The sequence below is a fragment of the Cyrtonyx montezumae genome, unplaced genomic scaffold, assembly GCF_038088225.1.
Source record: "Cyrtonyx montezumae isolate F1298 unplaced genomic scaffold, pur_monq_1.0 scaffold_6, whole genome shotgun sequence".
Classification (NCBI taxonomy): domain Eukaryota; kingdom Metazoa; phylum Chordata; class Aves; order Galliformes; family Odontophoridae; genus Cyrtonyx; species Cyrtonyx montezumae.
The window spans coordinates 13,025,477-13,049,637 of record NW_027072067.1 but is presented as its reverse complement, the minus strand read 5'-3'; the positions used below and the strand labels follow the sequence as shown (position 1 = coordinate 13,049,637).

Here is a 24,161-nt window from a genome sequence, read left to right as displayed (position 1 = left end):
TTGTAGATTCAATTACAATCCATTCCACAGAACAAATTAAATCAACGCCGTGCTGATGCGGTAGCGGATTGCATCGCACATCCTGCGACAAACACAACTGCAGCAGCTGTCAGCAAAGTCCCAGGCAATGACAAACGCCGACACCATAAACTGACATTAGCACTGCTTTTGTCATTCCTTTTTCCATTATGCAGGATAACGGGGTTAGTCAGAAAAAATAAATAAATAAAACGATTTTCCACCAGGAAATTAAAATGGCAGATCTCTGCAACTAATCCTTTGGTGAGACAGTTTGAAATGAGTTATTGCTTGATACCAACCACATCAAGCAAAGCAAGGCAGTACTTATTCACAGAAGGAAAATGGAGGAGAGTGGTCCCTGTTGGCAGTGTGATGCATCCCTACAACCTGTGGATGCAGAGACACAGCCTGACACCATGCACCCATCCCTGCCTGGGTGTGATGCTCTGGTGGGTAATGGACAGATGACCATTTTGTTCTAGCTAGAACAAAGCAGCTCTCATGGGTTTTATAGCCTTGATTTATAATAAAAAGAATACACTGCAACACTTGCTTTTTATTGTGCACCCTTAGGAATCACTAAAAAGAAAAATAATGACACACAAAGTGACACAGGTTGAGGGGCACACATAATGAAAACTGAAAGGCGAGGAAGCTCAGAAGGCAGCGTGGTGACATAAACGTCCTGGGAGCTCCAGGTAATTCTGGAAAACCAGCCATGTAATTCTCCAAATCAAAGTCACTCGGCTGCACTCAGCAGTAATTAGCAGAAAGCAGTCTCCCTGTCTGGGCATGCTTTCATCTTTCTGCTAGGATGACATCTAATACCTCCTCTTCCCTTTCTTCCCACCAATGGTGCTCTGCTGTCACAGAGCTGCCTTGAACCCAAGCCACATGCAACCACCCAGCTCCACATTCACTGTCGGTGGTAGTGGGGGAGCAGAGAACCCCACGAACACAGAACTGTCACTAAGTCCCACCCTCACATAGTCTTTATAACCCTTGGTGCTATAAGTTTAAATCCCTATTGCAGCATAGAAATAGGTGGACACAGATGCTTTAGGTGTCAGGCCACCATATCTCCTGGACCACACCATAGCCTCAACCACCAAAAATGCTCCTGAAAACACTGCGAATGCACACTTACAATTAGAGGTCCCCTGTTGTTTTCACGGTACTTGTTCTGGAAGAAGATATAAACCACAGTGGCAGCCAGAGAGTAGAGGAAGGCAAAGACTGCAATGGTGACGAAGAACTCTGCCGATGAGGAGAAGTCCCCTATCAAGGAGAGCGTTTCTCGGCGCTTGCCTTCACAAGTGGGAGCATCGAAATTCACTTGATGCAACCTGGAAAACATCCCAAGGAGCAGAAGGTAAAACACAGAAAACCATTACCTAAATGAAGATGTAAATATATTTGCTGTCTCCCTGTCTGATTCCTAATGTGCACTGATTGCCTGCTTGAATTGTGTGGGCTGTGCTCCTTGGAGCTGCTCGCACGCGTAAAGTTACACCTTGCTGAGATCTTGAACACATCTTTTCATCAATCATTCAATCAATCAGAGAGAAGAGCTGATGTTTGGTACAACCTGCCTTCCCCTTACTGGGGTTTTGCCATGACAACAACTGAAAAGAAGGGTAGCATGAGAAATGAAGTGTTTTGATTCTTGAATTCTTACAATCAAGAAGGAAGAAAACAGGTCTTATCCTCCACACCATGGCTACGGGCCACAGCACAAATATACAACCTGAGTCAAAGAAACAGCCCACAAGCCTTGGTTTTACCAATCAAAGCCCCACTCCTGTGCTCACACAATGTTTGCAGTCAGCCACAGAGCTAATAGTTTTGTGGTTCTGTCTGGCAGCTCCTGGCAGACACTTTTTTGCTTTAATAATTTTAATTTCTGATTTTGGAAGAGAAATAGGGTCCCTAGGGGGCTTCTTTGACTGATAGCGTTGCACACCCCAGATTAGCATCAGTGAGGACATGGGGCCTGACAAAGGCTCACATTGTTCTGCTCTGCACTTGGACAGCAGAGGGGATGAAGCCAGCAGAAAGCTAACAGCAGTAATAAAAGAAGTTATGATCTGGTGCCGACAAAGGGTGAGGCCTTCTGGGAGGCATTCCTCTGCTCAAGGGCAATTAATGTGCACAGCAGCGGGCCAACAGCAGCCGTGAATATATGACTAAATAAAAAGCTCAGTCCCTTGAGGGAAATGAAGATAAATTAGCGGACACTGAGCATCGCACAACTTTCTGCCTTTCCCGGTCCAAACTAAGCATACCCAAAACGTAGGCAGAACCTTTTGGTCAGCAGCTGATGTACAACAGCAGCTATCTGCCGTGGGCACCACGCTTCCCCAGCTTCTGTTGCTGTATTTGCAGTGGGATGAAAACAGGAGATGTGTCTGCTCAGATTGCAGACAAGCAGTGGCTGATTCCCCTCCTTGACATGAACACAGCAAAGCCCACTGAGCACTGAACAAGTGAGAGAGACTAATGCCTCAGGACATAGACACCTTCCTCACTTGGGTTCAGGGCTTCCTGGCATCAGTATGTGCGCACTATGTGCTCTCACTTCCTTTTCCTAAAGGCAGACAGGGAAGAGGAAGATTTCCTAGTGGCTGCTGTTACCAGTTCTGCAGCCTGCAATGAGAGTGGCTTTGTTTTAACCATCACTAGGACCATGGAAAGCTTCTGAATGCATGATACATGTAGTCAGAAGTAGTCACATACAGCTGTGTGGGTGCTCTATGGACACAGAACAAAACTGGGAGACAGGAACCTGGTCCAAAACACATGAAATCAACAGCTTGGGGGGAGGTGTGTGAATCAGTATAAAGCTCAAACCCCATTCCTCAGGGGAATGCAACACCATGCACAGAGGCTGCAGCATCACTTTCCTCCCCTATTCTCTATTTTCTGGATTGCATCTCAGCTCTGAATCATGTTCTATTAGCATCTTACTCTTATCTTCCCAGCAGTGTTTTTCTGGCCAAGCATCTGTCAGTGATACCAGATACCCTGTGATCATAGAAGCCTTCTTCTGTCAAGTTATTTTTGTTCACTAGCTTTTCCCTTTTAGATTTATCCAGCCTCTGAGAGGACGTGCAGTAATTGGTGCCTCTTGTGGCCACCACACCTCTGCCCAAACAACTGAGATCTCAGCTGAGCAAAGGGCCCCAAAATAGGCTGTGACATAGACCTGGGAAGAGAGGATGCTTGCTTCTAGATGCATTTGAAAAGTTCACTTCAGACTGGGAGGATCAGTGATAGAAATTCCAGTTTTAGTAATCGAGCCTGTTTTGATCTGGAATGGCATCCCAGAGGGGAAGCTCCAATTTTCCCACCAAAGATGCTGAGTCAGCTTCTATGGGGGCAGGATCACTTCATGGTGAGTCACAAAAATTTAATTGCATCTACATCTCTGCCTCCCACTTTTGATGTAATTCTCCCTCTTCTGCCTCTCATATGCTCTGATTTAATCTTCATTCATTTTCTCTTATCTCCAGTTCTTTACAGCCCACCTTCTCCTCAGAGCCATCCTTGGCCAGTGTCGTCCTCCTGCTGATTTTCTGCCTCCAGTACCACCCCTGCATTTCGTTCTCACCTTTCCATTTCCTAGGCAATATCAGGAGCCCTGAGAGTGACTTTCTGGAATCACACCCTCTGCAATTCGTTAACATCTGAGCAATACTGCTGGGCTGTGTTAGCAGGAGTGATTTTCACTGATTGATGGATAATGCAAACAAAGAACACTACAGTGATGTATTTATCCATAGAGGGAAAAAAGTAATGAAATCCTTCCCCCCCCCAGCAAATTTCCCAAAAACTGCACCGGACAGTGCTATTTGCCCTGTACTAAGTGTTGCTATTAATTCAGAAATGAAGCTGATTATTCAGGAACATGACCTTGCAGTCTGCACACAGCAGAGCAGCACTAAGGCCATCCTCACTGCTCATTGCTAACACCAACCCTCCACCAGCTGCATCTGTTTGCCAACAACAACCACCAACATCGGGATTTCCAGACCTGAATTCCCCCAAATACACATGAATTTTAAGCAAAATCCACCAAAGACCACTGAGATGCACTGATTAAGTCATGGTAACTAAGGGCTTGCAAGATCTATTCTACCACTTGGCAAACTTTCTGCTGCTATGGGAAATATGATGACAAGACAACTATATTGTCTGGCTTGACAAGACCAAAAGAGGGTAGGAATGTTTTACAGTGAAAAAAATGGATTTTTACATTGTTCCACTACAGTGAAGAGTGGTTCAGCTTTCAGACACTAATTACCTGTGGGCTGAAAACAACTCATGAAGTCAAGCACACCGAACAATGCTACAGCTGGTACATGTGCGTGGGGGAGCGTGAGCTGTGCTCTCTCCACATCAACATGAGGTTGTCTTTCCTTCCTGAACTTCATCAGTGCTATTCTCAAGGGAATTTGCTTTTAATTATGGCCCCTCTCCTTTTCCAGCTCCATGATGATCCTGGAGCCATCAAGCTCTACCAGCAGGCAAGAGCTCACACAGGAGAACATGCACTGAGTGCTCCAACCTCACCTGACTGAGGAAATCTCCTCCTTTAGCAGTGCATATATGGCTTAGATTTGAAGCCAACAAAACATGCAATTAACAGTAAGTACTTGCTCAAGTACCATTGATGAATATAGGCACAGATTTCCACTCCTGAGGTTTAATCAGTGCCTGGATTAATAAAGACCTGATAAAGTTCTGCTTCTAAACATTCTCAATGGAGGTTAGTGGTTCTCCATTCCTTTAGTAGGACGTGGTGAAAGAAATGCAAGCAAAAAAAATGAAGTTTTGGCTGAAAGGTTGTCCTATTTTCTGCAAATAGCATCTTGTAATCCACACCCCAACCCGTCTATGTCACACTTGAACAAAATCTGCAACACCCACACACACACTAGCAAAAATGCAAAGATCCATTATCCTTGCATTGGGCTTTATTTCCTCCTCACTTGTTTCTGGGAGTCATGCTGCCGATTGTATTTACTGTCTGAAAATCAATCAGAGAAATACACCACTGGAAATGAGATACTGCAGGTAGCACCCGTGGAGGAATCTGTTGTGAAATGTTTATCTTGACTGATAATCTCCAAAACAAGGGACAAATGATGTTTCAAAGGATGGAAATGCCAAAACACACAGGGCTGAGCTGCTCTGGTGAGACATGAACGTGATGGGAATTTCTGCCTCACTCCAGGATATGGAGTGAAGGCATTTCTTGCTGCCACCCCTGGACACACTGCAGGACTGTACCAAGGTGTTCTCACACCCATGCCTCCACCCTGCGAGCCCTGGGACAAATGCACCTCCTCCAAGTGCCTAGCATGGATTTTCCATAGGTTTAATGGAACAAGTGATACACAGGAGCCTTTCCTCTAACAGCAGATATCATTTTTCCTTGAGATATGTCCTGCATGAAGTAAAAAACACTTCAAAAGCACTATTTTCTACTCAGACAGCAGTAGAAACCTGCCTGAGAAGAAAAGGCATTTGCTTGGGCAGTGGGAAATTTGGGGTGCAGAACGCTCATCTGCCACAACAGATATCCCAGCACAGCCTGAGCATTGTCAGGAATCCCACACACCTCCTCCTGCACACATTTATTCCTAACTTCTGTCCTGATGGAAGAACATTCTAAAGATCCCCCATTTGTCTCAGCTCTCTTCAGTGGCATACACTCACCTGGATGTAAGACATCATTCAAAACCCAGAAGATGCTACTGGGAAATCAACCAATAAAACTCCAGCAACCTACATTCTTTTCTGGTTTATGTCCAGTTAAAATACTGGGAAATACTCACCCCTCTATGCTTTCAGTCTAAGTTGTCAGGCTCCCAGCCCTCTATTGTGTATAACTGTCATGCAAACATTTGGCCAGTGCTGTTTTGCTGTAGTGCTGTTTTTAATGAGACAGCAACTGTGGTTGACAGCTTGTCCTAACACAGCATGCTGCTGCCTACCCAGAGCAGCACAGCATTCACATCCTCTGCTTCTTCCATCTCCATTCTTCACCTCCTATCTCTTCTCTCATTAGCACAGTAAGGTTCTGCAAGTCTTCAGGTCTCCGAGAAGCAAAAGAACAGAACTGTGTGGAGGACAGGGTGTAATGCCTTGGAAAAAGGGACAACCCCAGCACAACAGAGCACCATCCCTGCAGGTGGCATGTCTGTAAGGCCAACTGTACTGTGGGATACATCAACAGAGGGACAGTCAGCAGGGAGAGAGAGAGGATGGGGATTGCCCCCCTTCTGCTCTGCCCTTGTTAGGCTTCCAGTACAGGAGAGATGAGGAGCTGTTTGAGTGGGTCCTAGGAAGAAAGGCTGAGGGAGTTGGGCTCGTTCAACCTGGAGAAGAGAAGGCTCTGAGGAGACCTCATTCCAATCTTCCAGAACGTGAAGGGAACGTATAAACAGCAATGGCTTAAAGTGACTTTTATCTCATTCTCCTAGTGGTAGGGCAAGGGAAAAGGGATTTAATCTAAAAGAGGGGAGATTTAGGTTAGATATTAGGATGAAGTTCTTCACTTGGATGGTGGTGAGGCAGCAGCACAGCTGCCCAGAACTGTGGATGCCCCATCCCTGAAGGTGCTCAAGGCCACACTGGATGGGCACCTGAGCAACCTGAGCTGGTGGGAGCAGCCTTGTCCCCAGCAGGGGTTGGAACCAAGAGGGCTGTAAGTTCCCTTCCAACCCAACCATTCTATGATTCTATGAAAGCTCTTGGAAAACAGCCCCCACAGTAGCTTTGTCCCATGCTCCCACAGGGAGACGTTGGGACATGTGCCAGTCGCAGCAGTGCGCCTCCCCAGACTGTACCCGTAACAGGAATTCAAGCCCTACTACTCCATCGTAACACCAAAAAGGAAATAAAGCATCTCATTATAGAACACACACTGCTGCGAGTACTCGTAATGCTGAGTGGGTGATCCCAGCCCCAGTTCCAAGCCTACATCCAGACCCAGATTTATTTCCCGAGATATTTCACAGCTCTCCTCAAGCACACTCCTTACCATGCAAACAGAGCGCAGCACTCAGACATCCTCCACCAGATTGTGCCAATCCAAACATCTCCTCACACTGGGCTCTGTGGCACAGACCTGTAGGGCTGCAAGTTCTAATGACTCCTGGGCAGAGGGTGCACCAACCCCCTGGGCATCCCTTTGGAGCAATGTAGGAGCTGCTGCTGCCCTTCGAGAAGCAGTGTTCTCATACAGTTTAATCTAGGTCTGTAAGTCCTGAAAGCAGCAATTTCAGCTTCAGGACCAGCTGTGATAAATATACATACAAGAGCAGTTACAGAAGATGTAGCAACTTTCATTCCTTCAGATCATATTTTCACACTAACGCTGTATTTTAGCTAGAACTGTCCCAAGCATATTGTCCTAAGGCACTTGAGGCAATCAAATTCATTCCTCTGTAGAGTTTTACAGCACATCTCCAATAAAACTCCAAGCCAAGACATATTCATTCCAAGTTCTTTTCTGAGGGACCCTATGGTCCCGGGTAAACCTTCAGTGCTGCAGCACAGTGAGTGCAGATTTGGGAGCAAGGGATGGATGTGCGTTTGATGGCTACCACGTGGGGTATGGGATCAGATGGCAAACAAAGCAGAGCCAAAGGGTTTCTACTTTGGTTGCTTCTGCACTGGCAGCGTGAAAATGGGCAAAAAGAAAACTGCAAGGGAAGTTGTAAGAAGCCTGACTTACAGAAAAGGCCTTTGTGGCATGCACAGATAAAATGCTGTCACCGTACAATGCTGTAGAGACTATTCATGAATATATATTAAAAATTCAAATTGGAAGAAGCTGCATATATTTAAAAAAAAATCAGAGTGACTTCCACTTTAAGATCAAATTATGGTTGAAGTATTAAAGAATTTTTCTGACACCAAAACAGCGTTAAGCATAAAATACAGCATCTGTGAAGCCAAATAAGCCAGTCTGGATCAATACCATCCACATTCATCAAGAATCCAATTGCTCTGAGTGCCAAAATAAAAGCTTCTACCACTTAATGAAGATTTAAGCAGCACCATTCTCCCTCTTCTGCAGCAGACACCATCTCCAGAAAGTTTCTTCCACTTTCCTTATCCACCTAAATTTTTCCCTATTAAAAATTCATTTAAATAGGAACAGAAATATTTGTTGAACACATCTGGATCACTTTTTTCCAGGGCTGGGAGGCAACATAAAAGCAAGCAGCTCTAACAAAGCCAAGGTGCATCAGGCAGAGTTCTGTGCTCAGTCTGATTATGGATCTGCTTCCCTCCAGAGACCTGACCAAGGTCCTGCACGCTTGACCATACAGATCCACATGTCAGGGCTGTTCCTTAAACAGCTCAGAAAGTTCTGGTGCTCCCATTGCTATGGAATAGCATTTTTGGGGGATTCCATTTTGACCTGTTTAGGCAAATCTACTCAAAGGCCAAAATTAGACACACAAAGCACTGCTGAGGTCAGGCTTTGAAGAAACTGTTGTGAACGAAGGTAATTAATACCATGGCCAAGCCCTGAGTGCCCATCCCACAAGGCCAGTTTATACAACCGAGCACTGCTGAAAATCTCCATCTTCACTGATGTGTTTTGAAAGCTTTTCCTTGTTAGCTCAGATGCTAACCCACAACCTGCAGTGCTGGGTGAGATGGTCACAGCTTGCCAAGGAAAAGAACTCAATTAATGCAGTTTTCATGGATGGATCAATTGCAGAGTCAGAAGAGACCACTGCAGTTGTGCAGCTCAGCGACCTAGCCAGCAAACTGCACTCAATAATAAAAAAAAAAAAGTTTGTTTGTTCTAAAGGCACACAGCTTACCAGAGGCACCAGCAACTGAAGGAAGGAGATTGCTCCATTCCAGGCTGGAGCAGGTCAGGCAAAGTTGAACCAACTCTGATCTCCTCCCCAGGAGCTCAACCAAACGCACCTGGCAACCAAGGCATCTGCATTTTGGCACTAAGCACACCTAAAGCTGGTGCAGCTTCTCTGGGTAGGCAGTAGTAGCTAGCAGAAGAGCTAGGAGGCCTCATTTGGCTTTGCATAAGGAGCATCTTTTGTGTACTGAACACAGGCAAAATGAAATAGGAAGTGAGATAACTTTATCCCCTCCTATCTCCCACCCTACCCTAGTAATGCAGTCCCTGAAGTGTGAAACACACTCAAGACCACAGTGCCTGTGCTACATAGCAGGTATGCAAATCCTCTCCAAATTTTCTCCCAGAAGGCAGGAGTCCTATTCATCCTATTGATCAGCTGATCAGCAGCTCCTCGCTTCCCAGCCAAGACAGATGTTTAATCTTTCAGTGAAAATGTTTTTCATTGAATTCTGAAGCAAGATTTACTACAAATGGGTAAAAACAATTACTGAAGACTGGTACATTCTGGCACCGAAGTGTGCTAATATTAACAGAGGCTTTTTTCCAAAGAAAGATTGCTTCGAAGCACAGAGTTAGCTACTTTCTCCTTAATAATCATCTGTAGCTTCTAAGTAGGCAATTTGGATCTGGCTGTCATATTTCAGAAGAGAGACAAGCCTGCCCACTGCATGCAGATGAGGTGTATACTTTAAAGGGTACTCAATGGAAATATATTTATTCAAATGAGATTCTCAGGGAGTGAATGAAAAGCTCCCATAAAACATATTTCCTTTTTTCTCAGACATAGGGATTACTTCCAGAGACAGTTTTACTAGCATGCTGGAAATACAACTTGTGATTTAAAATAAAAGGCAAAGCAGCATTTGTTTTGCTCAGTGCTGCAGTGCAAAGGCACACACAGGCATCTCACTACATCAGGTTTTTCTACGAGCACCATCACTCTGTCACACTGGACTGTACACATGCTTACCTTAACCATGTATGTGACATATACCATTACGTAACAAAAAATCTTTGGTGTAGACACTTGGCCACATTGTTCTTCTGAGTCCTCCCAGGCTTCCCTGTCTGCTGGAACCAATGATTTCACTCGAATCCATCCATGCCATTTACTGGAAACTTGCTGAACTGTTCTGTAGAGCCCCACATTGATGTTTATTTGCTTAAGACTCCCAGAACTTACCAACTAGCCAAGGACTGGGTGTGCCCATCCTATGAGAAGGAAACCAATATCCTTGCACTCACAGCAATTGAAAGAGGGCAGCTGCTCATACAGCTGGATGCCCTTACACATCCCAGGCCTTGCTGGAATGTGCAGCTCAAAAAGCAGCACTCAGGTGCTTGGCTGCTTCAGTGCCACTGCTGACAGCTGTGACAGCATCACAGTGTCAGCTGCTCAGCATATCCCTTCTTCCACCCACACCTGCTCCAGTTGTCAGCCAGTAACCAGAGAACTGAAGGCATTGCAAAAGGGAAGTGCCACAAGAATACAGACTCATTCAGACATCTGTGGGATATTCATCCGACCTACACAAAGCCTATGTTCTCCATGCAGGCAGACAGGCTTCAGGATCACAGTCCTGATGAGGAAGCCTGAGCTTAAAACCTGTCTGCTTTTTGCCAAGGGCATCAACTGCTCTGACAAGAGACATGGCCTTTTACCACCAAGGCCACTTCTGCACTCAGAGCATCCCCACTCCAATCAGTGAAAGGAGCACTAGAAAAGAGTAGAGAGATCAAATTCATGAAGAAATCATGAAAGCATCTTCCCTCCTTACCCACAGATTGCAGGTATATTTACACCATCCAACTGTACATGCCACACACCACCATCAATGCCCCATCCTTAGAGGTACTCAAGGCTCAGCTGGATGGGGCTTTGTGCAGACTGATCTGGTGGGTGGCAACCAACCCACTACATGGGGTCAGAACTGGATGATCTTCAGGGTCCCCTCCACAGTCCCACACTGCTCAGAGCACATCAACCACAGCTGAGCCACACCAGAGGTTCAAGGCCACCTCCAGCCACAGTCCCAGCTGGATCCCTTCTGCAAATACCCCTGGGACTGCAGCACGTTACTCAGCAATGTTTCTAGCTCCCTAATAAGTGAGTCTGGGAAATTGCAGATCTGGTCTCTTCCCTCTACAAGCAACAGTCAAGGTTCCTGATACAACATTAAGAAATACTTGCTGACTACTACTCTTAGTTTTATTAACTTTTCACATAAAATGCTATTTAATAATCATGTAAATTAAAACCACTTTACTGGAGGGTGTATTCTATAATGAATGCAGGAGAAATGACCTATTTGGAAGTGAATCGCATTACAAATTCATGTAACTCAATTTTCAGGATCCATCTCATGCATACGAAGCAGAAATAAAAGAAAACACAGACAAGTTCAAGACAAAAACAAACATTTGTAATACCAGGAATTGGGGCTTCTGGAGTAATAAATGTGTGTCAAGTGACAATAGTTCAAGGAATCAAATTTAGTTCCCACTGTTTGGAAAATGCTTCATTTTAGAACATGTTAAAGTAATAGATGCTATTACATCTGATCTGTGCATAGAAATCATAAGCAAAACCACATGCCATTTCCCAAGGAAACAATATGATTTCAGTTATAGTATACTGGGCTTGAGATTGGACTACATGATCTTTTCTTAATCATCTCAATTCCTTAAAGAAATCACTTGTTCAGAAGTGAAAGGTTTCTGGAGTGGACCTGGCATCTTTAAAAACAGAAGACTGTGGGTGTTCTTCTGAAGCAAGATCTTACATTGCAGGAGCATCTAATGTGTATTTTTAACTTCACTGTGGCTCTCCTAAGTCACCAGCAGTCCAGCACTTAATTCATGCACTGAGAAATGCAGATAGGCAATCAGCACAAATTTCAAAGGAATTCCAGAACGACCATTAAAATTCCCCTTATTTCCAGCTTAATTAAGGGCTACACTGCAGCTTACGGTTACTTGACCCCCATTTTTTCTAGGGCCAGTGTGGCTCCCTGAGTTGTCCTGGCCCTTATGGGGCTCTGCATGCACACAGCTGCCCTGTGCTGAGCTCCATTTTCCCCACAGCCCCATCCACATCAGATCCAGCCAAACCTATTCCTCCTTCCCTTCCAGAGTCTAACATGAGCAGAATTCAGGAGCCCCAGGAGCTGGTGCTTCATCAGAAGCTGCTTCAAGTGACGGGAAATCCATTTTCCATGGGGTTTCCCACCAGACCCCGCACACCTGCCTCCCTGCAAATCAACTGCCAGGAACCAAAATGCGTTACCTGAACGGGTAGGCAAAGGCTATGTCAATGTTGAGGTCACTCTCTGACTTGTTTGCACAGTCCACACTGAGGCGCAGTCCTCCAGAGTACCCACCGCATGTTGCAAATGCAAAGATTGCAAAAAGCTGTCAAAAACAAACAACATTTTAATTTTACTTCATTTCAGCACCCACACCATGAGCAGATCTGTGCAGCAGCAGCACCAGTCCCCTCAGGTCAGGTTATCCATCTCTCCACGCACTCAAAGCATTGTCATACATTACTCCTGCACCCTTCCCGAATGTCAATACAGGGAACCAGAAGATTTGAAGCTGTGTTGCTTCACGTAGACAGAACCATCACCATTTGTCTGTGTCAAGCATCTCAGCCCTCCCCCCGTGTTTCAGAGCCCACTTGGGATTCACAGCACAGGCATCTACTTAAATCACCCAACTGATGGGCAAGCTTGGGCTGGAAGGGAAGGATGAATATTGACTGAGCATAATGAGCCAGTCTTTGCACAAATAAAACACTGGCAGAAATATTTATAAGGAGCAGACAAGGGTAACCATAGTAGACCAAGGCAGTCTGTGTAGCTATCATCCCATTGCATGACAAAAAACAGCTTCATACTTCCCCTTTTGCATTTAATATAAGATTCAGGAGGAAAAAAGGATCATTTTTTCCTTATTTTCCCTAAGTTTATACCATAACCCAAGATAGAAACTGCAGGGCAATTAACCAACACTTGGCAAAAAAATAAAAATAGTAAGACTCAGGATAGGCTTAGGCAAACTGGATAGGAAGAAAGTTAGGCTCTTTCTGGCACAAACCCATATCACAGCTTCACATTCCAGGAGAAGGGGGGTGGAGGGATGGAGCAGGACACAGACACATCAGCATCTGTATTTATGTCAGGTGTTCCAACAGAGGGAAGTTCATTGACATTGGCTGCCTTGGAAGAACTAGAGCAAAAGAGGGGAGGGCTTATTGATGCAGTTGTAACCTAAATTAAAGTCCAGGCTAGATGTTGTTCCTATTGTATCACAGCAGGTGTAAAGTTACTCCACTCACTTTAGCAGCTGAGATCTGAAGCAAAGCAGATAAGGTAAGTGATAGGTAAACCCGATCACAATTAAATAAACTAAGGGCCAGGAACCAAAAGAAAACTGACCATGTGCATCTAGAAGAGAAATGCTTGTATTTGGACATCAGAAAAATCACACACCAAGCAAACGTAATGGCAAGAAGGGGCTGAATGATTCACAGAAGACAATACGGAAACACCAAAAAAAAAAAATAAATAGACCTATCCCTGCTGCACGAGGCTCCACTGAAACGTGCTGTTCATCTGGGTTTATCTAGTGTCCATTGCTTACAGGCAGATTTGCAAGGGGATTTAGGAGCCTAACAATAAGGCAAGCTGATAGAAACAGTGACTGAGCCAATTCTTTACCCTGGGCTCAGACAGAAAAAAAAAGCTGAACTTTCCCATGAATTGGCTTGTCAGTTAATTTGAAATAAATGCTCATAATAAACTTGAACAGCACTCCTTAATCCTAAATGAGACATTTCCTCGAAGTTACTCTGCCTTTACTTGTGGAACAGCACTGAAAATCACTATTAATCGTTTCAGTTTAATTTGTGAGACAATGTCAGAAAACAATATATTAAGAAGTGCTGGAGAGATTAGGGTTGACCTGCTTCCTGGCCTAATTAATGGAGTTGCAAATGCAGGTGCTTTGCAGATGTGTGGGGAGCCACAAAGATTAATGGGTTGCAAAAAATAAAGGGGGAAGTGACAAAGCTGCCATAAATGAACCACATCACCTGACAGCTGCAGCTCTCAAAACAGGGACAAGAAGGGGAAAGACATGCAATTCATGCAAATAACAAAGGACTGGGAATTAACATAAGCCAGTGACACCACAGCCAGGAAGCCAGCCCCAAAAAACACAGTTCAGGCCACTTCTTGTCAGAAAGGCTGAGAGCACCTCAGGCTGCAGCTTTACCCACCTTCAGTCCCATGCTCAGCTCTCAGCCAGAGGCATTCTGGATGCTTCCACACCCAGCAAACTTTCAGCCCAGTCCCTCTCCAGCCACATCCCACCAGTGCTGCCCACCACTTTCCATCCTTGCTCAGCACATGCTATGCTGCAGGCACCCAGGAAACACCCAGCAGGCAGGTGGGAAAGAAGCAAGGAGCCAGCTGGAGGCTTTTATAGCCAAGCAAGCCCCAGCCTGGCTCCCTGCTCTGGCTGCAATTGCATTGCTGGTCCCTGCAGCTGGGCACCACACAGCACCAATTGGAAGCGCATTTACATCGTGCCTTGCAGGGTGAGGACTGCAAACCCTTCTTCTAGGGAATTTTGGCCAAGCAACACAACTCTCCTCTCACCCCAAACAACCCCTCTCCCAGCTTTTTTATTATTATTTTTTTTTCATCCCAAGTTTTGCTGCTTTCTGTTGTCAGTGAATTAAGCCAAAATTTACTCGGTGGGTTTTGTGTGTGCAGTAATTCCGTGGCAGTTGCAGGAATGCTGTAAACACCACTGTATTTTATTATGGCAGGATTTGTGTAAATGGCAGTTGTAAACCCCATAATGGGAGCTTTATGGGCCAGATTCAATAAAACTTCCATCTGCAAGATAATTTCATTGAATCTGGTCTCTCAGAAATTGAAAAGTTTATGGAGAAAGGGAAAGTGTTTCCCTATGTTCCTAGTTACTCTTCACCTATAAATCCACACTCAGCGCTCATCCCATCTGCACCCTACACACATATGGCTTTTCCCCTTTGTACCTGATCTATGTCAGTGTATGGTCACCTCTGCTTATTACAGCCCTTGCCTTGAAAGCCATCTTTTGCATGGAGGACATATGCAAAACAGTATATGAAAGCAGTGCCCTGAGGAGCAGCCAGGAGCAGCATGGTGCCCTTGGGGCATCACGTCGCTCCCATGTATGCTCCTCACCTGCCACAAGACTTCCTCCTCTGAAGATGGTCATCCCCTGCTTTATAACAGTGATATTCTCTCAATGACTGTGCACCCTCACCCTGTGTTACTGTATCATATAATCGTAGAATTGTTAAGGTTGGAAAAGACCTCGGAGATCATCAAGTCCAACTATCAACACATCACCACCACCAAACTGGTACATTTTTCTAAGGAAGATGAGTAAATCCTATAACCTACTTTAACCAATAGAAATAATTTATGGTACTGTGCAATAATAAACATTGTTTCAGCACCAGTGCTGGTCCCCTCCACACCCTGGGTTAGGGGCACAAGGGTCCCCAAGGAGTCCATGTCCCAGCTGTGCCCCAGGCAGGCAGCAGTGGCCCCACAGATCACTCCTCCTGCCACACAAATGACAAATGGGACAATTTCCTACCATTTCTCCATACTTGGCCTTCAGAGCACTCCCCTCAATGCCTGCCAAGCGACAGGTTGGCCATGAGAGACAGAGGAAGGCTCCTGACATGGCAAGCTAAAAGGCTTATGTAGAAGCACTGCAGCTAAAACATTATGTTAGAAAGATAACACTGTCATTTAAAATCAATGAAACTTTTACATAAGCCACTTGCTTTCCTCAGGACAACTTCCAGCCCCAGTGCTGCCTTAGCACTGAGAAGCCAAGGGGAACATCTGATGCTTTGGAAAGCAACGTGCAATACTTGAAACGCCTACTCTTTCATTAGTCACCTTACACATTGAAAGTGTTTCATAAAGCCAGAGCTCCCAGGCATGGCTTTTGCATATAAGACTTCTCCTTCTCTAGATCTCCATCACAAACAGGCTGCAAAACGTGTGCCAAACACGGCATGGCTTTACACCTCCTTCTTGCTCGCTGAGGCCAGGGATACACCCGAGAAGCATCCCATGCCCTGCAGCCAGCACTGTCCCCTGCACAGCCTTGCAGCACTCAGATCGTTTATTGATAGAATGCAACCAGCAGCCAAACATCATTATTAAGGTTGTAAAGAGAAGATTCAAAGGCACTAAATGACACTATGGGAAAACATTTTGTGTAGAGCCGATAGACCAAAATATGTCACCAGTGAAAATTAGGGAGCACTCTCTCCTCCTGCCTGTTTCCTTTTTAAAATCTGGCATCCTTCCTACGAGGATCTGAGCTGCAGACTTCCTGGAATCACTTCTCCTACATACAAGCCTTTGTTCACTGGAGATTATCAGATTATTGACTTTGGGATTCCTAATTATATCAGCTTGACTGGTTGATGAATTGGGTGGGCAGCAGCACTGGGGGGAGGCGATGACTAGCAGGACTCATTTTCTTCCAACAACTGGCCAGGGAACAAGTTGAAATATGTTTTCCTTCTGCTGAAAAATAAAGCCTAGAGCAACTGTCCACTAATTGCCAGGATTTAGTGTTTCCCCTTAGAAATAACAACAGCATTGCAAGAAGCAATCCTTCAAGAGGGGGGCTATTAGAAAAAAAGGAGGACAGAGCCTGTAGCAGGGTCTGTTGTCATAGGACAATGGGAAATGGTTCCAAACTAAGAGGGGAGATTCAGATTGGATATAAACAAAAAGGGTTTTCTGTACAATAAAGGCAGTGAAGCAGTGGCACAGGTTGCCCAGAGAGGTGGTGGATTCCGTGCTTGGAGACATACTGAGGCAGGCTGGCCAGCCCTGAGCCCATTCAAGTGTCCCTTATCCTCCAGGATGGGCTTTTGGAGTCACTATTGGAGGTGGGAGAGAAAACCCTCCAGGCCATCAGACAACAGCCCTGTGGCATCCTCAGCTCAAAGCAGAGCATTTCATTTAATACTTCACATTTTTAATATGAAAAAAGACACCAACACAAAAAACAAGTTCATTTGATTCTTAATGGAAATGAACTGGGGTATTTTTAGTGAGTAAAGATTGTGTTATAATAATTTGGTTCTACAATATTTAATCCCACGGAGACAATTTTCTCTATTTTTCTTTGAAGAAAATCTTTATCTTTTTACTCATTTTCATTGATTACTCTAAAAATCCCATTTAGTCCCACCACATAATGGTATGGTAGTCTTTTCTCATTACATTTTAATAGAATAAAACCAAACTGTATATGTGAGGATTAGATAGCCATTCGTTGAGCTAAGGAACATTGTTCTTCCAGATGGCCAGACAGAATCGGTGTAATGCCTTTCCTATTTATTAAGTTCAAAATGTAATGCAAGCTGATGAGATGTTTCATCCAGTGTTTAATGGGTCAGCCATAAAGTTGAAAGCTAATGCTAAGGTTGGCAGCTTGCATGGAAGAGTTAACAGGCAGAAAATAAAGATGTATGTCGACATCTCTTGGATTCGGTGAAACGAAAAGTCATCAGTGAACAAAGCTACTCACACAAGCATGGAGAGATGTTAAGCTGCTTCAGCCCCTCCAACCACTGGCCAAAGGTCTGAGATAACTGAAGACATCTACAAGGACCTGCAGCCTTCGTATCTCCACATTCATACCCTCTTTTTTAAGGAGATGGGAGCACAAGTGACACAGATTTGTTTAATTTTTGCATATGATCCCTGAATAACTCATGTTGTGACACATGCCACTTCAGCAGAGAGATGCACTCCTTTTTGGGCCTGAAGACTTTTCCAGCCTGCTGGCACACAGAGGTAGCTGCCATGCCTTCAGTGGGGATGCTCTCCCAGCACCATGGTGCCAGCCCCGAGCTGAGCAGGCTCACATGTAAATGCAGCTCTGTGCCTGCTCCCTGCTGAAAACACAGGTTTTGTGCAGGCTTGAGAGGCTGATTATACTGGATTTACTGTGCTACGAGTATAAACATTTAATTATAAAATAAAAGCGGTTGGACAGTTGCTTGTTTCCCTACTTGCTAGGTGGGTTTAGAAATATCTAGGTTTAAAATGGCCCAACCATGTAACATAAGTGTGTACAGAGTGTGATTCAAACCAGTGCTAAGTAGGATTTACTCCCTCCAATAAACACAGGGATTTACCTTAAGGCTGAGCAACGTCCATATGTGAAGCACTCAGAAAGGAAAGTGCCCCAGAACTTAATGTTACTAAACCCCACGATGGCTGATGCAGCCCAAGGGGCTCAGCAAGAACCATGAGTGCCCCATACCTTCTGCAGCAATGGATGCCAGCGGAATACAAATGCAGCTTGTAAAAAATAAAACAAAATACAACATGTGGTACATGGTACTCACATCGCCTGGCTTGCACTAAGCTGTTGCTGGGACAAGTCACCTCCCTCTGTTATAGAACCATAGAATTGTTAAGGTTGGATGAGATCATACAGTCAAACCATTAACCCATCCCCACCATGCCCACAAAAACGCTATCCAGTGCACACTGTCATCCCTTCCATCTGCCTCGGTGCTGGCAGACTTCTGTAGTGGTGGAGAATCCTCCTGCTATGAGTGCAGCCAAATGCAGCGAGATTTGGAAGTACAGTAAATCACAGACCACGCTGACAGCTGGGAGCTTGCAGCACAGCACAGCATGGGGCTGCAGCAAGACCCCCGCAGGCCAGGAGCATCTCTGCGTGATTTATTACAGGAAAGGTGCTGTCCTTCAATCACACTCTATTATTCATGACCTAATGATCATTCATTGACTAGCGGGGATTATACTTTTGCTAAGATTCTCTGGGTGAGTGAAAGGGCACCAACCTCATTATTATCATGTTGGTGCTCATCAGAGGCCATTAGTAGCTTCCTCTCAGCCCCGATGCTGCTGTGCTGCTACCCAGTGTCATCTGCCCTGCAAGCAGGCATGCCGGCACTCAGCTCTCATTTCTCAAGCTGAATTAAGGAAATGGGTGAAAATTATTTAGGTTGGGAAGGCATCCAGAGAGCCCTTGGGATGAATAAACCAGCGCAACAGCTTTGTCCCATGAGGATTTGAGAGTGCTTTCAAATTGCTAAGCAATGAGGCCTTGCTTCCTCCCCACACCCCCAGCAGTGCTCTTTGACAGGATGGCTGGCTGTGCTTTTCCAGTATCTCAACATTCTTACAAGCAGCACTGCTGGGTACCCAGGCTCTCCTTTTGGAGAGCATGGCTGCTTTTCCAGAAAACATGTGTACAGCCAGTCCTGGCTACTAAGGCCCATGGTGGCTCTCCTAACCGTGGTGGCTGTTCTGACCATGGCAGATGTGCCCCTCTTGCTCCAGACCCCACCTTCCCATGGCACTCCTGTGATGGAGGAAGGCCTGGTCTGCACCCAGCGTCCCACACAGGACCCATCCTTTTATCTCAAAGCAGTTTTGGATGGAAAATTCCATCGGTGCTGGCTCTGACCTCAGCACCCAGCTCTGTGCAAAGGGCTGAAAGAAAAATTTGCTCCTGGCTAGCTAGCAGCACACATGGTGAAAATTATTTCTTTTCTAATAATTAAAATGATGGGCTAAAAAGGAATGCTTGCATTGTTGAGCTCTGGGAATTCAAGGGGAATATTTTGAGCAAGAAACATTTTCAAAATTAAAACCTCCCATTCCTCTTTTCCTTTGCTCCTCTTACACTGTCCCTAGGGATGGCATTGCTCTCCTTCCTAACGCTAGATCACAAAGTATAACAGCTTAACATGAACGTTAAGCAGGAAGGGGAATGACCATTTACACAGGTTGATAGAACAAGGGGGAATGGTTTTATACTAAGACACGAGAGGTTTAGGTTAGATATTAGGAGGAATTTTTTCACTCAGAGGGTGGTGATGCACTGGAACAGGTTGCCCAGAGAGGTTGTGGATGCCCCATCCCTGGAGGCATTCAAGACAAGGCTGGATGTGGCTCTGGGCAGCCTGCTCTAGTGGTTGGTGACTGCCCACAGCAGGAGGGTTGAAACCAGATGAATTTTGAGATCCTTTTCAACCCAGGCCATTCTGTGATCCTAAAAACATGTTTAGGAAACAGTCATGAAAGTGTCCTTACATTGAAAAGCCAAAAACCAACAAAATTTCCTTATCTCACTGTTTCTTGATACACTCTATCTAGCTGGTTTAAGTTATCCCTGTTTCCTCTCCATCCTCCCCCATCCCATGTTCCTCCACACCTTCTCCCTTTTTCTTCTCGCGCCCTTTCACTGATGTTCCCTGAAATCTGTTTCTAAGCACAAAAAGAGGTAACAAAAGAAACTTGGCAACCCCTGGCCTGAATGCTTCCACCTAATCCATGTTTTAATATACTGCCAATTCTAACATAATCAGGCATCCTTTTCTTTCTCTCAACTGCCAGCAGCTGCTGTGCATCTTCCATGCCACTTCCCAATCTACTTCACATCCTTCCAGAACCAGAAGAAAAGCAGACACTTGTTCTAAACCAATAATACATCAATATGTTTTTGGCTTTTTCAGTCTTTGTACCTGTGCTGCTGGTACAGCTTTTACATCTGCAGATTCAGGCCTGTGGAGTAAAACTGGGGCCAATAAAATAAGGAAGCATAGAAAACATATGCAGAATGAAAAAGGAAAAAAAAAAAAGCTTTTGAACATGCTATAAATTCAGAATCAGGTGAAAGCTAATTATGGTCATGTTCACTAAAAACATAAAAAAACACAGAGAGGGAAATAGACTTATTAATTATTTGTGTTATGGTAGCACTTAGAAGCCCCAGTCCTTTATCTGGGACCAGCTGTGCTATACATGGCAAACACTCAAATATGTCTTTAGGTAATTGCACACATTTTCAAGGAAAATGTGCAAATGCTCTGTTCTTTCACCTTCAGCAGTTTCTGGTTTGTTGATGCTGCTGAAGGCATCCAAATTCACCATCAACCTCATTCCAAGCAGCTTGCTGGATGACCTCATGGTCCAAGAACAAATAATTCAGTGTGAAGGCATCCTACAACCATAGCCAAAATGGGCAAACAACAGCAAAACCCCCAAACCTCCCACTGTGGGCATGAGACTCATCCATTGACACCTCCAACCCCTGGCGAGGGGGATATAGTGCTGTTCCCAATAGGGACATTCCATCCTCATTGACTCTGTGCAAGTTTGATTGCTTTTCTAATTAAGACACATTTTATGGTAATCTACCAAGCCCCTTAGACTAAATCACTCAGTTAATCTGTTGTTAGTGCCCATATGTTTACAGCCTTTGAGCCTGCTGCAGCATATTTGCTTTTCCTAGGTGCCAGGGAAGTTTGGTGACAGATGAGTGCTGCGCAGCCACCCAGGTGGCAGAACCCCTTCCACCCAGACAGACACCCTGCGTGTGGCACAGACAGACAGACAGCTCCAGCATCGTGCCTGGGAAAGGACAGGAGCAATGCAGCAGATCCCACACCTCATGCTGACCACCTGTCTCCTCCCGTCTGCACAGAAGGGCTCAGCACATCTTTCTTGTTTTCTTTCCTTACCATTTCTTTTTTGTGATTGTTTTTTTTCCTCTTACAAAATAATAGGTTGGACATGACAGCAGAGAAAGGCTGAAGATTTTGACAGTATTCCAGCCCCAGATACCAAAACAGAGAGTTTCATTGCAAGTTCAAGGACTCTGAGCATCCCTTCAGGCCCAGGGTTATGATTACATTTGCAAACCACAGACAAACAAGAGACGGACCCCCACCTGCACTGGACACTTTTTTTTGCCTGCGTTGCCCAGCCTCTCATGCAGCCCAGCACTGGTTCTCCCTTCCACTTCCATGGGGCTGGGACCAGGAACAGAGCCTGATGCCCATGGCTGCCCACCTGCTGTCACAGCCCTTGCTGAGGAGCAGGCTCTGCCCACATTGCTGTTAGGAAGGATTTGTACTCAGCTTGCCGAAGAATAGGGAATCCAAAGGCAAAACCAAGAAAGACCAACCTCTGGGTCAAGTTGCCATCTGCCACCCTACATACAGGGAAATGTTCCCTGACAAAAATGGCCATATAATTGTACAGGAACTCCTAATCAAGAATGACACGAAGAATAAAACACCACCTGCCATCACCGGCAGCGACAGGCAGCTGCTATCCAATATCAACACAAATACCTTCCTCCCCGTAGGGCACCTATTGGTCTGAACAGGATTAACAGAGGTGAGGAAAGCATTCATTAAGTCTTCCAAGGACTTGGCTAAAAACACATATCTCACATTCAGAAAGAGGTATTTAAGAAATCAATCTTTAAAGAGCTTGAGGAATTTCTCTAGGAACTGCCGGAGCTGCTAGATTCCACACAGCCAATGAAGCAGAGAAGCAGCTCCCCAGGATCCACGCAGCCCTAAAATAACATTTCCAATTCCTTCCAGACCCTAATGCACCTGCTAGAAAGAGATAGCACTGCAGTGTTAGCATGGGCAGAAGGTGAATGGTGGAAAACCATGAGTGTGGAAGACCTTTGCATGCACAACATAGGGAGTAAAGTAAACTCTCCTGTTACCCCCCAGTTTGTCTTGGCCCTGTCCTGTAGGGACAGCAGTTGGGGCCAAAGCGATCACTTCCACTCTGCCACAAGCTCCTCTGCCAAGGAAAGATTTCCAGTGATGGACTCATCCACATGGCTCGTGCAGTGCCTTACACTCCCTTGGCCTCCAGCGAGCTGCCTTCCAGGGGCAAGGTCATACGAGCAGCCCCACCAGCAGGGATACCTTTCCTGCTTCAAATCTATGAAGACAAGCTGAATTGTCTTCTTAATAATCACAGCATGGCCAGCTCTCAGGGAAGTCTGGCACCCCTGCTATGAGAAGTTACGTGGTACAGAAGCCCCAGCCCCTTCGTTTTGCAGGGCTGGAAACAGAAGCTGTGCTCTTCATCCCAGCCAACTGCTGCCCTTTCAGGGTCACCAAATGTGCTCCTTACCCATCACGCTGCTCACCTGGAGGTTACCACACTTAGCCATGCACCAAGGCTCAGCAAAGCTGGAAATGTTCAAGGCAATCCTCAGGCAAGCAGAATTATGCTTAGAAAGCGTGTGAGGTGAGTGCAGCAGGTCTGAGGTGTGGGCTCCCCATGCAATGCCCAGCACAGCCACACCCAACCACCATGCAGTTCCCAGGAGCCCAGCGTGGTCCTGAGCTGCTCCGCACACAGCTGGGAAGCCAAGTGCAGCTCTTCCACGTGGAAACAATGATGGAACAATTAAGCTGGTCCAAAAGCAGCTTAAAATGACTAAGCAGTTATTGCCAATCTGAAATTTCTCTCTGGATGAGTTCAGCCTGCTCTGCCAGCACATCCTCACCTTCTCTGATGGGTTTAACAAAGCCAGTTACAGCCCTGGTGGAGCATCTATTAGCATAGCCCAGCATCATGAGAGTAGGTGGATTATTCTGGGTTAGATACCTGGATTTTCTGAGCAGTTGAACAGTTGAGCATGTTCTTAAAGCAGCTACAGCTGGAGTTCTGAAAGACTTCTGAAGCATCAATGTGAACGACTCGAAGTGCCAATAAATTAATGAATATAACACATCAAATTCAAATATTTCTCAGGCAGCCTGGACGCGCTGCAGCTACACATCTTGCTTTCCTCAGCCTCACTGCTCCAAGTGCTGCCTAGCGCTGCCTGGGAAGCACACCAGGCTGTGATGGGGGGAGATAAATCACTGCACCTTGCTGCTATTTACAGGTAACAAAGAGGTCTCCAAGTTAGCTGAGAGCGCGGAGGAACGAGGCTGCAGAACCCTGCTCAGCAGAGTCAGAGCAACAGTACATTGACCTGTATTAATGGTGTTACACTCCGAAAAGAACTCCACGTCCTTAATTACTTTAAAGATTTTCTTTATTTCAGCAATGCATTTTGATGAGGAGCATGTTGCTGCCCACCTGCCGCACTTTAATCTTCCTAAGGAAATAGGCAGTCTGATATTTGTACTTCAGGATGATCAATATTAAATAGCTCTCACTGATTTTTTTTTTTTCGTGGCAAACATTTCTGTGTTATTTTTGAGCAGCCTTTGACTAAAAAACGCTGGAAGAGACACGACAAATTAGAATCCCTCTTCCCTTTAATCCCCACTTTCCACATTTCTGCCATAAAATGAAGCGCAAAACAAGTTTTCAAAGCAGGC

At 45.4% G+C, this 24,161-nt stretch overlaps 1 protein-coding gene across 2 annotated transcripts in view; it reads right to left on the bottom strand.

Annotated features, from left to right (window-relative positions):
• The window catches only part of SYNPR (synaptoporin), a 79,050-nt gene that overhangs the window by 6,691 nt on the left and 48,198 nt on the right, over positions 1 to 24,161 (bottom strand). For both annotated transcript variants that reach the window (XM_065749388.1, XM_065749389.1), the window contains 2 exons: positions 12,216 to 12,340; positions 1,169 to 1,367 (listed from right to left, as the gene is read on the bottom strand). In XM_065749388.1, coding sequence (XP_065605460.1) covers positions 1,169 to 1,367; positions 12,216 to 12,340 — 324 coding nt within the window. The remainder of the gene's footprint in view (positions 1 to 1,168; positions 1,368 to 12,215; positions 12,341 to 24,161) is intronic.